Below are 14,064 nucleotides of genomic sequence, written 5' to 3' on the forward strand. Positions count from 1 at the left end.
GCCAGTGCAGGGACACCAAGATGCTGAGGGGACTGGAGCATCTTCCTCATGAGGAAAGGCTGCGGGACCTGGGGCTGTTCAGTCTGGAGAAGAGGAGACTGAGGGGGGAACTCATTAACATTTACGAGTATCTAAGGGGTGGCTGTCAGGAGGTTGGGACATCCCTTTTTTTTATAGTAGCCAGCAACAGGACAAGGGCTGATGGGATGAAGCTGGAATACAAAAAGTTCCATTTAAACGTAAGAAGAAACTATGTCACTGTGAGGTGAGGGAGTCCTGGCCCAGGCTGCCCCGGGAGGGTGAGGAGGCTCCTTCCTTGGAGGGCTTCAAGACCCACCAGGACACGTTCCTGTACAACCTGATCTAGGTAGACTTGCATCTGCAAGGGGGTTGATGATCACCAAAGGTCCCTTCCAATCGCCACCATTCTATGACTCTATGATTTGCATGGCCACATGGCAGCTTTTTATCTTCACACGCTCCCTGGGCAGCCTGGGCCAGGGCTCCCTCACCTCAGCACCAAAGGAGTTCCTCCTGTTCCAGTGGCACTTCCTGTGTTCCAGCCTGTGCCAGTTATCCCTGTCCTGTCACTGGCCACCACACAACAAAGACTGGCCCCATCCTCCTGACACTCATCCTTTAGGGATTTACCAGCATTGCTGAGGTCTGCCCTCAGGCTTCCCTTCCCCAGGCTGAACAGCCCCAGGGCTGCAGCCTTTCCTCCTCACACACGTGTTCCATCCCCTCAGCATCTTGGTGGCCCTGCACTGGCCTCTCAGCAGTTCCCTGTCTCACGTGAACTTGGGAGCCCAGAACTAGACACAGGACTCCAGATGGTTCTCCCTTCTGGTTATTCCTGAGCATTGGATAGAAATAGAAAGGCAGTGGCAGAGACTCTGGTATCTTCCCGTTGCAAATGACTTTTAAAGCCCATTACTTTTTAGCCCATTAGTGTGCCTGCTGAAGTGGAACACTTTATAAGACAGCCCTCCGGCAGCGTTTAGTTTGCTATCTTTTCTCCTGTTTGGATTCAAAGGACCTTCCTGTTTCGTGGTTTTAGTTCAGATTTCGGTTCTACAGATGTAATTTTAGATCCTGTGAAAGTTTTTGACCATTTTCTCTTTGTTCTCCCTTCCAGTTATTTCACTCCTGCTGGACAGCCTGAGTCTCTGCATCCCTTGTTTGAGGCAGAGCTGCAAACAGTCCTCCAGCATGAAAGCGACTGTCTTAACCCTTTTTTCTGTCTTTTCTCCTGATTACTACTACGTGATCTTTCACGAAGCAGCTTGGCAAAGCTCGTTGACTGTTTCAGGTTGCTCCGTGACACCCATGAGGTGTAACTGCTGTAAAAGCCAGGCTGACACCTCCCTGCTCTCTGATTTCTCTGTATATCTTCTCCTCTTTGTTGTAATTTTGGATTGATGGTGCATTGCAGTCACCCACAGTCGTTTTTAAAGCGGATGTTGTGTTCCTGTGGTTCCCTTTTTCAGGCACAGGGCCAGCTTGGGTTCGCTCAACTCAAAGGTTACAACTCAGAGATTGGCAGTTGATTTTCAGGGCCTCTTTAGACTTGTTGCAAGAGCACTCCAGCCATCAGGCTATGCCATAGCTCCTTGTGTTTTGAGGGGACAACTGAGACTGGGTGACAGTACCCATGAGATGGGGGATTGGAGATGGGCTGGGAGCGGTCTTGAACGTGAAGAAAAGGAATTCATTTGTGGGAGGAGAGAGAAGGAAGGTACAGTGGAAAGATGTGAGAAGATGGGTGTTGTGGGGAAGGTGATGAGTCAGTGAATACTCTGTGCAGTCAGAGTAAGGACAGGAGGATGCTGCAGAGAATACAGCAGCAAAATCCACGCCCCACGTGGCGATGGGAGCGTGTACCTGGAGTCCTGGCGAGGCCACGTGCTGGGCAGCAGGGCAGAGGGCAGGACCAGTGACCCCGGAGGGCAAGTAGGACTTCGAGGACAAGCTGAGCAGAGCTGGATGTGTGCTGTCAGCACAAGCTAATAGCTGGTTGTTGTGGGAGTGAGATTTGAGAGATAAGCTCTAGAGAGAGAAGAGGAGGGAACCAAGAGCGCGCTGAACCTCTGCGGAGTACGAGGAGGTGGAGCCTCAGAAATAACGTGCTGAAGGAGCAGTTTGGGTGGTAGGAGGAAAACCAACCCCAGACATGGAAAGGGGGTTGAAGAAGCTTGAGGAGGGAGATGGCAGAACTGCAGGCTCTGATCTTTAAGCAGCATATTGAGTGAATTCAGAGAGGGTGAGGAGGCAAAGGGGTAACTCAAAGGACAAAGCCCCAGAACTTAAGTAGAAAAGCGGTGAGAAATGGTTGTGCCCCAGGCTGGCAATAAGAGGTGGAGTGTGATGTGTGCTAAACTTGTCATCCACATGTAGATACATGTTGGGTGTAAGATAGGGTTGGACTGCACAAGCTCTGTTGTGAGTTTGGCAGTTCCTCCTGGCTGAGGAGCAAACCATGTCTTGCTCTGAAGATTTGAGAGCTGACGTGTTTTGGGGTTACTGTAGGCTGGGACCACAGTGGAGTGTGGCACACGTGTTAAAGTCTGCAGAGAAGGAAAGTGCATGTTTTATTTCACTTTTTCCAGTGCAGAACCAAAATTTACAGGATTTCTGTTTCTTTGTCTGCCTTTGAAAAACAAAAACCTCAAGATTATCTTGTCTGTCTCTTTCCTGCTTGCTGGAGGTCTCCTTGGAGAACAGAGAGCAGAGTGTGGGCTGTTTAGCTCTTAGTTGCTCTATGTGGGCATTTCAAGTCTAACGAAAGTCTGTTTCCTGAAACAACTTGTTGAGTGTTTGAGTTCAATATGTGTCCCAGGCTGCCACTTCCATCCAAAGCAGAGAATTCTGGATGGGCAGAATGTGTCTCATTCTCACGAGCAGTTATTACATCATTTTCTTGGGATCAGTACTGCCAAACCTCTCATTATGTAGTTATCCATAGTAATCCCTGAGCAAGAGGAATGGATGAGGGCTGGATGTGAAAACTGCTTACAGAGTCTGGGAGGAGGGAAGGTCTCTGCTGCTGCTCTCTGTAAACCTGTGATCAGTGGACTTGCCCCTGGAGCAAATGAGTTGTCGCTGCAGGCTGTGGATGGGGAGCAGCTGTCCCGAGGTCTCCAAGAAGATAAACCAGCACAGCACTTGACAGCAGTTCTGGTGTAATTTAGGGAAGGTTCTGCCTGTCCTGGGTAGGAAAACACAGTGGGGAGCCCATCATAGGGTGTCCCTGAGTGCTGTGCAGCAGGGCTCCGGAGCATGGGGTCTGTGGCCACAGCAGGAGGCCATGGTGTGTCTGCAGGGGATAGCGAGGGCCAGCCCTGCTGGTGGTGGACACTGCCTCATGCAGATATCTGCCTTTCACTAACCCAGACACAGTGTGTCCTACCTTCAGGACAGCCTTACCATCCCAGTAGCTGTGCCTATACTCTGCTGTGCCTCTCAACTTCTTCTGTCCCGTTGGTCTGGACAGAATCTCCATGTGAAAGGTCGTGGTGGAATTGAGATAGGTTGTTTTCAGGCTGTGGAGGCAGAGGCTGCCCAAAACTCAGCATCTCCTGATGCTCACTGGCCCTGTTCATTTAGCTAGAACTTCAAAGGCAGGAGACAGCTGTGGGGTTGTAGGGGCCATGAAGAACAGCTTGGTCAATCAGCCCTGGTATATCCTGCTGCTTCCCTTGGGGACAGCATCTTCAGGGGACAGCATCTTTCAGATTGGGGCAGAGAAGCTGGAAAGTTGCCTGGAGGGAAAAGGGCCTGGAGGTGTTTATCAACAGCAGCTGAACAGGAGCCAGCAGCGTGCCCAGGGGGGCATGAAGGCCAGTAACATCCAGACTGGGCTCAGCACTGATGTGACAGCAGGAGCAGGGCAGGGATTGTCCCCTGTGCTGGGCCCTGGGGAGGCTGCAGCTCCAGGGCTGTGCTCAGTGCTGGGCCCCTCTCTCACTGCCACAGGGACACTGAGGGGCTGCAGCGTGGCCAGAGCCGGGCACAGAGCTGGGGAAGGGGCTGCAGCACAAGGGGCTGGGGAGGGGCTGAGGGAATGGGAGTGCTGAGCCTGGAGAAGAGGAGCCTGAGGGGAGACAGGAGCCCTCTCTGACACTCCCTGACAGGAGGCTGCAGGGAGCTGGGGTCGGGCTCTGCTCCCCAGTAACAGTGACAGGACAAGAGGAAACAGCCTCACGTTGCCCCAGGGGAGGTTGAGGCTGGAGCTGAGGCACAACTGTTTCCTGAGAGGGGTGTCAGCCCTGTGCCAGGCTGCCCAGGGAGCTGGGGCAGTGCCCAGCCCTGGAGGGACCCCAAAGCCATGGAGCTGAGGTGCTGAGGGCTGTGGGTCAGTGCTGGGCTGGGCAGGGTGAGGGCAGGGCTGGGACTGCAGCAGCTTCAAGAGTTTTTCAAACCAAATGATGCTCTTGTTGTCTGGTCAGTGTGTGGCTGTGCAGGTCAGGTTCCTGCAGAATTGCATATGCCAGCCACCAATTCTGCACCAAATTAGAGTGTGTACAGGGTCACTACTTTGCAGTTGCTGTTAAGCTTCATGACTCGCCGTTGATAACTTTCCCAGCAGGGTGAGGAGTCACCTCAGGTGCTTTTAACAGACCTGTTCTCTGTTGCAGCCCGGGACGACAGAGATGGACCCCAAGCAGGAAGGCAGCAGCCAGCGTGGCAGCTGTGGAGGGTACCACTTCCCTTACAGCACACTGAGGAAGCCCATCTCTCAGAGCAGCATGGCAGACTGGGCTTCCAAAAACCTCAACATGCACACACAGGGCATCTTCCGGCGGCGGCTGTCCATCGCCAACATGCTGTCCTGGAACGGCAGCTCCATCAAGAAGCCGATGCTCATCACCAGCAACCGCGCCGTCAAGAAGGAGGCGTGTGAGATGTTCAAACTGGTGCAGAGCTACATGGGGGATCGTCAGAGCCGCCTGGACAGGAACCACGTGGCGCTGGTCACGGTCACCAAGTGCTGGAGCGTGCAGGGCTTGCGGGATGAGCTCTACATACAGCTCATCCGGCAGACCACGGACAACACGTGCTACCAGAGCCTGGCCTGGGGCTGGGAACTGATGGCCATCAGTCTGGCCTTTTTCTCCCCTTCTCCGAAGTTTCAGTCTTACTTGGAAGGTTACATTTATCGCCACCTTGACAGTGATGAAAACAGTAAGTGCCTTGTGCTCACCCGCTCTGGCCCCCCAGCACTGGGTGGGGGTTGTGCCCTTCGTTGGGGTTGTCAGGGCTGTGGCCTCCCTCAGCAACAGCCCCGAGGGCTGGTTGAGCTCCTTCCGTGGGGAGATGAAGCTGCCACCAGCTCAGCTCCTGCAGTTCTCTCTCTTGTGTTTGGCGAGGAGATGCCTCAGCTCCCCCCACCATCAGCGTGGCAGGATCAGCACCCAGAGGAGCTGGTTGGACAGAGTTCGTTTGGCTTCCCTGAAGACAAGATTTACTTTTAAAATTCCTTAAAGCAGGCAAAAAGAACCCCCCTCAAACATGAATGTTCATCCAGGGTTTTTGAAGGGAGCCACTGCAAACATTAGAAGCAGACCTTAGTCTGGCAAACAGCTGGGGATCCTGCTGCTGGTTTTAGTTGTGAAGGGATGGGATTTACCTGTCTCTCAGAAGCCTTAGGGACCAGCCCAGCAGATATTCCGTTTTTACCCCAATATTACATTGCTACAGCATCCTGTGCAGAAAAATAAACCCAAAACAACCAACCTCTCTGCCTAAAAAGGTGTGCCTGGAGCTGGCTGTGCTGTGGAGCCTTTCCCCTGGCAGGTGGCCTCGTGCTGGAGCTGGGCTGCCTGCCCTGTGTAAGAGCAGTTCTGGGCTCTGCTGTGTTATCATTCCACGTTACTAATGCAGAGCCTCCTTTGAAATTTCAGTTGCCCAACGCATCAAGGAGCTGGTGGATCTGAAAAACAAGAAGAACTCAAAATCTAGGAAAAAGAGGAAACAGAACACAGAGGATGAAGGTAAAGGGAAGCACAGCATGCAGGGAGCTGAGAGGAAGGGCTGCTCTGACTTCAGGGCAGATGCTGAGCTCCCCTCAAAATCAGACCATTTCTTTAGGTGCATGATGGGAGGACCCAGGGAGTTTCATTTAGATGCAGCCTATGGGCTGTAATTCAACTGGTCTGTGTGTGCCAGGGTTTCCTGTAGCACATTCCATTGCTAAAAGCCCTGTGGGAGAACCTGCCTCGTTGTAGTAACGGCTTTTGCAAACCTCCACCCAGCCTGAGAACCTTCAGGGAAGATGCTGATTCCTGGCCAAGGACCCTGCCTGTCTCTCAAGAGTGTTGGGCTCCCCTTGTCCACACATTCTGCAGTCCAGGGCTTGCAGTGGTGTCTCTGCTGAATGGACAAGAGCTCACATGTTCCTCCAGCCTCAGGTTTTAACTGCTGGCCTCAGGATAATACTTTTTCTGGGTGGAGTGTTCTGGGTTTGCTTTCAGGAAACTTGAGCCATCTCTCTGATACACAGCAACACTTTATACTATGTGGGCTGGCTGTTTGCAATGTGGGAGAGCTGGAGTGCAGCTCCCTGCCTTGCTGAGCGCTGCCTGAGGCAGCAGGCAAGGGTGGGGAGTGTGGGGACCACAGGCACCCAGGGGAATGCTCAAGGAGGCCTCAGGGGCTCAGCCCTCCCAGGAAATGTCCATTGCTTCTTTGTTTCTGCTGGAATTTGGAGGGATTATATTTCTGATAGGCACATCTTGTTCCTTCGCTGTTCAGGCCCGGGAGAGTTCACCTCCTTTAGAACCTTTGGAAAGTTGATTTTCTGAGGAGGACTTTGATATCTTTATGGGACAACTCCCTGGAGATTGCTCTGTGCAGGGTGTGCTCATCTGTGGGCTCTGTGGACTCTTCTCTGCTATTGCTTGTCTACATTGTGTGTGCTGGAGTTGTGCTCAGGAAGAGAGAGGTAGCTTCCACCTGAAAATATAAAATACATTTAAATTATTTATATATATGTGAAAGGCATGCCAGGGCAGCTTTGTGGAGTTCCAGAATGAAGCCCTTGAAAGTCTGAAGTGCCTGTGTGGCCTCATCAGGGGCCGTGGGGTCAGCCAGGACTCTGATTTGGGCACACACGGGACCAGCCCTGATGGGGAACCAGAGCTTTAGCGTAAAGGTGCAGAGCTGCAGGCCCCAACCAGCCCCCTCATGGGGCTGCAGGCCCCAACCAGCCCTCTCACAGGTGACCAGGAGTACTGGGGAATTTTTCTGGGGCCTGACCTCAGAGCTACACCTGAAGTAAGGGGAGACCCTGCAGGAACGCTCCAGATGCTGCCTGCTGCTGCCTGGAAGGGTCAGGCTTTTCCTCACCAGCCCTACTTGCAGGACCTGGGGCTGTTCATCCTGGAGAAGAGAAGGCTGAGGAGGGCACCTCAAAGACATTTACAAGTACTTTAAAGAGCAGGTGGTGACAGGATAGGGCCCATCTGATTGTTTTTTTCATGGTGACAAGTGCCAGGACAAGAGGTGACGGGCACAGGCTGCGAGCACAGGAGGTGCCACTTAAACACCAGGAGCAAGTCCTTTGGTGCTGAGGGGAGGGAGCCCTGGCCCAGGCTGCCCAGGGAGCGTGTGGAGGCTCCTCAGGAGGTTTCCAACCCCACCTGGACACGTTCCTGTGCCCCTGAGCCAGGGGATCCTGCTTGAGCAGGGGCTGGGCTGGAGCAGCTCTGCAGGGCCCTGCCAGCCCCCAGCAGCCTGGGATTCTGTGGTTCTGTGTGATTTTCAGAAGGGAATCATCATTTGTTAGACATCTATCTTTCTTTTGTCCTGGCAGCAGATGCAGATTCAGGCTGCTGGCTGTAGGGCTCCTTGGTCTTACAAAGCAGTGCACTCACCATGCCTGGAGCTGTGATGAGCAGCACTGCTGGAATGCAGGAGGAGGCATTGGCAGTGTGAGGACTAAATCCCTGCCCTAAAATGGGGGGGACTCAGCGGGTGAAAGCCCTGCTGAGCTGTTAGGAGCCACCTGCACCTCTGCTGAAGAGCACAGCAAGATGGGCCCCTGTGCCATACTGAAGTCTCTGGCAGGCTGCAGGAGGCTGAAGAAGGACCAAGGCCCCAGCTCCTGCTGTGCTAAACTACGTGTCCCCCAGCCATGTCCTGAATCCACATTGTTTGCTGTGTTTTTTAAGACATTTTTTGGCAGGAGAGCATTCAAGTCAGTTCCAGAAGGTATGTTCCTATGTATGCCCTGCCTGCATTTTGACTTGTTATAAAAGGAGGGGCTCTTTAAGAAGCTCTTTGCATATGTTTCTAGGCCAGCACATAGAAAAATACTTTCCTTAGCAAACTGTTTTTCATTGTGTGAGTTGTTCAGTAGTTTTGTGTTCCTGAGCTCCTGGGGCTACTGTGGTACCACAGGAAATAAGATCAACTTAGATTTCACAGATCCATAATGTGCTCAGAGAAGTGGAATTGCCTTCAGTATTAGCCCTTTCCAGCCCCTGCAGGCAAAGCTGCTGGTCCCTTCAGTGAGAGGTGGGAGCTGCAGAGCAGGGGACACCTGGCCCACTTATGAGGACAACCAACAGCATGTGGTGGGCTGAATGGCAGGAGCTGGGCCCTTGCTGAGCGTTGTAAAAGCAGACAGATGGTCCAGTCAGGTCACTGCTTTGGAAAAGTGGAGGCTAAAGCTAAATCCTGCTCCTCTCCCTTGTGTTTCCCTCCACAGCTCACCTGTCTCACACTGCAGGTGCCCTGGAGCTCACCTCGGGGTGGGTCACTGGGAGGCTGGAGGGCAGAGAGGCTGCAGGGCACAGGCTGCAGGGCAGGGAGGTTGCCCACTGTCTCCAGTGTGAGCCCCTGTGGGAGCCACTCCTTCTGTGCCCCACACAGCTGCCCTGGTCACTTGTTCCTCGAGGCTCCCTCTGCTTCTGTGTCGATCCGGAGCCAGGGCAGTGCCAGCTCCGGCCGCTCACCCACGGGGCAAGTGGAGTTTTCAGGTTATTTGCTTGAAATCCAGTCAGCTCCACATGTGGCCCTGACAGCCCCCTCCAGGTTGGAGGCTGCAGCTTGGTGGTTGCTGGGAGCAGGACACCTCCCTGCAGAAGTGCTGGATGTGAGGTTTAGGCTTTTCACAGGATCAAGGAGCTGTCTGGGGAAGTACAGAACAGGCTTCACGCAAATGTGTCTGGCTGCTGCCCACTCACCAGCCTGAACCAGGCAACTGGTTCCTTTGCAAACTTTGTTAAGCTCTAGGGGTGATTATGGGTTTCATGGTGTAATTACAGTGTGAGAAACCGTTTCCTGTTATTAGATTTGAATGTGCTGCCTCGTGTGTAATTGTTGTGATGAGGAGACACAGTCCAGGCTTCTTCCCATCCCCTGCTCTGTGAAGCAGGCAGCGCTTGGCATCAGGGTGTGCCTGCACCTGGTACCAACAGAACCTGTAACCTGGGCTTGTGGAGCATCACAAAAGCAGCTCATTGGTTTGTTTTCTTTAATCCTTAGACTGTTCCAGTATAAATCATGCCTGGGATTTGCAGGATTTTTGCATATAGGAATATTTTCTTTAGATATTCTCGAGAGAGAAATTCTTCCAACTGACTTTCCTTCCCATTGCCTGTGGGAGGGGGGATGTGCCCCCCATTGCCTGTGGGACAGGGGGGATGTGCCCCCCATTGCCTGTGGGAGGGGGGATGTGCCCCTCATTGCCTGTGGGAGGGGGGATGTGCCCCTCATTGCCTGTGGGAGAGGGGGGATGTGCCCCTCATTGCCTGTGGGAGAGGGGGGATGTGCCCCTCATTGCCTGTGGGAGAGGGGGGATGTGCCCCCCATTGCCTGTGGGAGAGGGGGGATGTGCCCCCCATTGCCTGTGGGAGGGGGGATGTGCCCCCCATTGCCTGCAGGAGAGGGGGGATGTGCCCCCATTGCCTGTGGGAGGGGGGATGTGCCCCTCATTGCCTGTGGGAGAGGGGGGATGTGCCCCCCATTGCCTGTGGGAGAGGGGGATATGCTCTTCATAGCCTGGAGGAGAGGGGGATGTGCCCCTCATAGCCCCTACTGCCTGTGGGAGGGGGGAGGTGCCCCTCGTACCCCCCATTACCTGTGAGAGGAGGGGATGTGCCCCTCATTGCCTGGAGGAAGGGGGATGTGCCCCTTGTGCCTCCTCGTGCCCACATTAGGAGAGGCTCTACTCCAGCAGTGCCAGCCAAGCAGATTGATTGAGTCAGGGGTACAGCTTTCACTGTGGGGAGCCAAGGGCTTTGGTCTGTCCCCTACCTGAGAGGAGGTGAGAGCAAAGCACATCTCTCTCCTTCACAAACTGTGATGCTCAGGAAGAGCTTGTCCTCCCTCTGCACTGAGGAGCTCCAGGCTCCTGCCCAGCTCAGCTGAGCCGTAGGGGCTGTGAAAGGCTGCTCTGAAACACACCATCTGGCCACAATGCACATTTTAAAAGCCACAGGTATTTTGAGCTCTGCTGCAAGCTTTGAGCCTGGCAGGGAATCAAATAGGGCAGATCTCCTCACTGCTTTCAGTGAGCAATTTGGGATTGACTCGAAAAAGAACAAAAGGCCAACAGTTTTGGAAAAACTCACCCAGCAATTAGTGCTGTGTTAGTGCAGACACTGCTCCTGCTGTCATGGGGGCATTAGTTGTGAGCCCTGGCTCCACTCACCCTCAGCCCTTCCTCAGAGGGCTGCAGTGCTTGCAGGAAAGTTCCCAAGCTCAGCTCTGGGTGATTTCCTCCTGCTGCAGAGCAGGTCTGAGCCCTGCAGGCCGAGGCTGGGTTGGAGGAGGCCACAGGCAGGAGGGTGAGGAAGCCTTCTGCAGGGCTTTGGGAAGTGGAGAGGGACCCTGCCACCTTCTTCTTGTGTCCTGAGGTCACTCTTGGTGCTGGAGCTGTGTCTGTGGCCCTGCACACCTCTCTGTGCCGCTGCCCAGGACTAGCCTCTGGAATTAGGAACGGTTTGTTTACCATAGTTTGAAATGCTTCCTGATGGAGGTTGGCTCTGTGTGCTCTTTGGGGGAGATCTGACAGTCTGTGACTACCCAGCTCTGTGCCTGAACAAACCATGGAGCTCCAGGGCTCACACTCAGACGTGAATGCCAAATGGGCCCGTTGTGTGGAGTCAGGACAGGGTTAGGCTGCCTGTGTGAGAGGTGGAGATCTGCAGGAGCAGGGCTGTGGGGGTGCAGAGCTACAAGCTTTGGTTCAGAAGGTAAATCTCTCCAAGGACAAGCACCTTGAGTGCTGTGTTCAGTGCTGGACCCCTCATTCACTGCCACAGGGACACTGAGGGGCTGCAGCGTGGCCAGAGCTGGGGAAGGGGCTGGAGCACAAGGGGCTGGGGAGGGGCTGAGGGATGGGGGTGTTGAGCCTGGAGAAGAGGAGGCTGAGGGGAGACAGCAGCACTCTCTGACACTCCCTGACAGGAGGCTGCAGGGAGCTGGGAGTCAGTCTCTTCTCCCAAGTAACAAGAGACAGGACAAGAGGAAACAGCCTCACTTTGCCCCAGAGGAGGTTGAGGTTGGAGCTGAGGCAGAACTGTTCCCTGAGAGGGGTGTCAGCCCTGTGCCAGGCTGCCCAGGGAGCTGGGGCAGTGCCCAGCCCTGGAGGGATCCCAAAGCCGTGGGGCTGAGGTGCTGAGGGCCAGGGGTCAGTGCTGGGCTGGGCAGAACGAGGGCAGGGCTGGGACTGCAGCAGCTTCAAGGGCTTTAACAACCAAACAGTTCTGTGGTTCTGTGCCTGACTTGCCCTGATGCTGCCTGTCAGGGGCTGCAGGGCCAGGGGACTGCAGGACACATGGTGTGAGGTTTCAGCAGTCCCTGTGCCCGCCCATGCCACAGGCTGCACAGGACAGGGGTTGCTCTTTGTGCCAGTGTGAACAGCTGCGCTGGAGTCTCTGAAGGACTCTGGAGTGGGCAGTGCAGCTGGGGGCTCACTGGCTGTTTCTCCTTCCTGCCAGGTCTGCCCATCAGCACTTACGCCAAGTACTGCTACCGGAAGCTCCAGAAAGTGGCCATCACCGGAGGCAAAAAGGTGAGCGAGTGCCACAGCTTTGGGCCCATGGGCTGCCCCTGCAGCTCTCTGCTTCCCTCTCCCAGAGCAGTCAGCCTGGGACTCTCAGAGCTCACTGCTGATCCAGTGATGGGAAGTGGTGATAGAGCTAGTGGGAGAGGCTTTTCTGGGCTTGTCTGCCCATGAACACGAGAGGAGGCTGCTGCCCAGGGCTTGCCATCCTTCTGGCAGACCGCAGTGCCCACCATGCTCCTGGCCTTCAGACCTGGGGAAGAAACCTGCTCTTTGCCTCTCTGCAGGGTAAGAAGAGGGGATGCTCATCACTTGGTTTCTTCAGGTGAGGGAAGAGTCTCCCTCTGCCACCGAGAGCTTGCATGGATTGGGCCTTGTGGCTGGTTTACTGCAGTTGTTCATTCCCTCAAACATGAGGCACTGGAGGTGGCTGGTGTTGCAGGAGCCTCTGTGCCCTGCCTCTCTCCTTTCCTGTGCCCAGCTCTGCATGGGTCAGAGGAAGCTGGCAGGCAGCTTCAGGCTGGCTCTCCTGCATCTCTGAGCCAGATCCAGTCATCTTTTATTTGTGCTTATCCCTCTGAGGCCTGCCTGCCATCTGGACTTGTGTACAGAGAGCAAATAGCTAAAATAGCTCAGGAGGGGTGAAGGCTCCCAGAGTCGCCATGGAGGTCAGACAGGAACTGTCCAGCTGCTGCCCCTCCTCAGCTCCTGCCTGGCTGTGGAGTTGCTGCAGCCAGCCCTGACACCCCCTGACAGTGCTCTGAGCCTCTCCAGACCTGCTGGGGTGATGCAAAGCCCCTTTCAAGTGTTGGCGTCCTTCAGAATCAACGGGTTCCAGTGCCCACTTTTCAGGGAGCTTTAGCAGCGCTGAGTGAAGCTTTCCCTGACATTGGATGTCCCTGGAATCCCCTCTCCAAAGGGCTGTTTGTCAGTTGCCCTGTGGCCAACGCCTGCCTGGCACAGGGCTGGTGTGTATGTGCCCTCTGCTGACCTCACCATGGCCAGTGACAGGCTCCCTCCTTCCTCCCACAATGCGCAAAACACAACAGAATCCCTGCACAACCAGCCCAAACTCTCCTAAGTGGTCTCCTGCCAACAGGCAGAGGCTTCTCTGCTCCTCTGGGGCCTGATTTAAACCCCCTCCACTGTAGGGAGTGGAGGCTGCAGAGCAAGAACCGTGCTGCCAGGAGGCCAGCGAGGTGTCTGTGTGTGTGGGCTGCTCACTGCCACCGTCCCCAGGCTGTGCCACAGCTGCCCTGAGCTCTCCTCTCCCTCCAGGGCCTCCGCAAACCCACGGTGGAGGAGATCACTCACGCCAGGAACGCCATCGTGACACCGTCGCTCTTCGGCAGCTCTCTGGAGGAGATTATGCTGCGGCAGCAGGACATGTACCCGGGCAACAAGCTGCCCTGGGTGCAGACACAGCTGTCACAGCAGGTGCTGGCTCTGGGAGGGGAGCAGACAGAGGGGATTTTCAGGTAAGTTTCTGGGGAGCTTGTGTCACTTTTGAGCCACACACATGTCAGTCCTCAAAGCTGAGAAGTCAGGGTTGACCTCCATGTGCTTTGTCTTCCCTGAGAACAGCATTCTGCCCGAGCTTTCCCAGCCTCAGGAATCGCCTCTGAAGGTGGCATTAGTCCATTTGCATACGTTAGCACAGAGGAGACAGGGTAGATGTGACTTGAACTGCTTAGGGCAGCATGCACCCAGGGAAGGCATTTGAGTATTGATCACCTCCAGCAGTTGGGCAGCCCAGGGAAGGGACGAGCTCCTGGATCCTCAGCAGAGCAGTTCTTCAGATGCAGCACATCAGCCTTGGTGATGCTGAAGACACGAGGAGTCAAGAGGGACAAAGAGTCTGTGTGGTGAACATTGAGGACTCTGGTTTAGGTTTGGGTTTGGTCTTTGGTTTGATTGTTTTTTTGTATTTACTTAAGAGTTCTGTTAGTTTTCTAGTAGCCAAACTGAAATTAAGGTAGCTAGCAAAGGACTCAACTTGGCCTCACAAGGGCTTCTAACACCTTGATATATTTAGTCAGAGATGCTTTTTG

At 54.5% G+C, this 14,064-nt stretch overlaps 1 protein-coding gene across 1 annotated transcript in view; it reads left to right on the forward strand.

Annotated features, from left to right (window-relative positions):
* The window catches only part of ARHGAP39 (Rho GTPase activating protein 39), a 52,406-nt gene that overhangs the window by 34,466 nt on the left and 3,876 nt on the right, over window positions 1-14,064 (forward strand). The window contains exons 4-7 of the mRNA XM_062009255.1: window positions 4,638-5,184; window positions 5,904-5,993; window positions 11,949-12,022; window positions 13,292-13,491. Of these exons, the coding sequence (XP_061865239.1) occupies window positions 4,638-5,184; window positions 5,904-5,993; window positions 11,949-12,022; window positions 13,292-13,491 (911 nt within the window). The remainder of the gene's footprint in view (window positions 1-4,637; window positions 5,185-5,903; window positions 5,994-11,948; window positions 12,023-13,291; window positions 13,492-14,064) is intronic.

This window comes from Colius striatus, chromosome 16, assembly GCF_028858725.1.
Source record: "Colius striatus isolate bColStr4 chromosome 16, bColStr4.1.hap1, whole genome shotgun sequence".
NCBI lineage: Eukaryota > Metazoa > Chordata > Aves > Coliiformes > Coliidae > Colius > Colius striatus.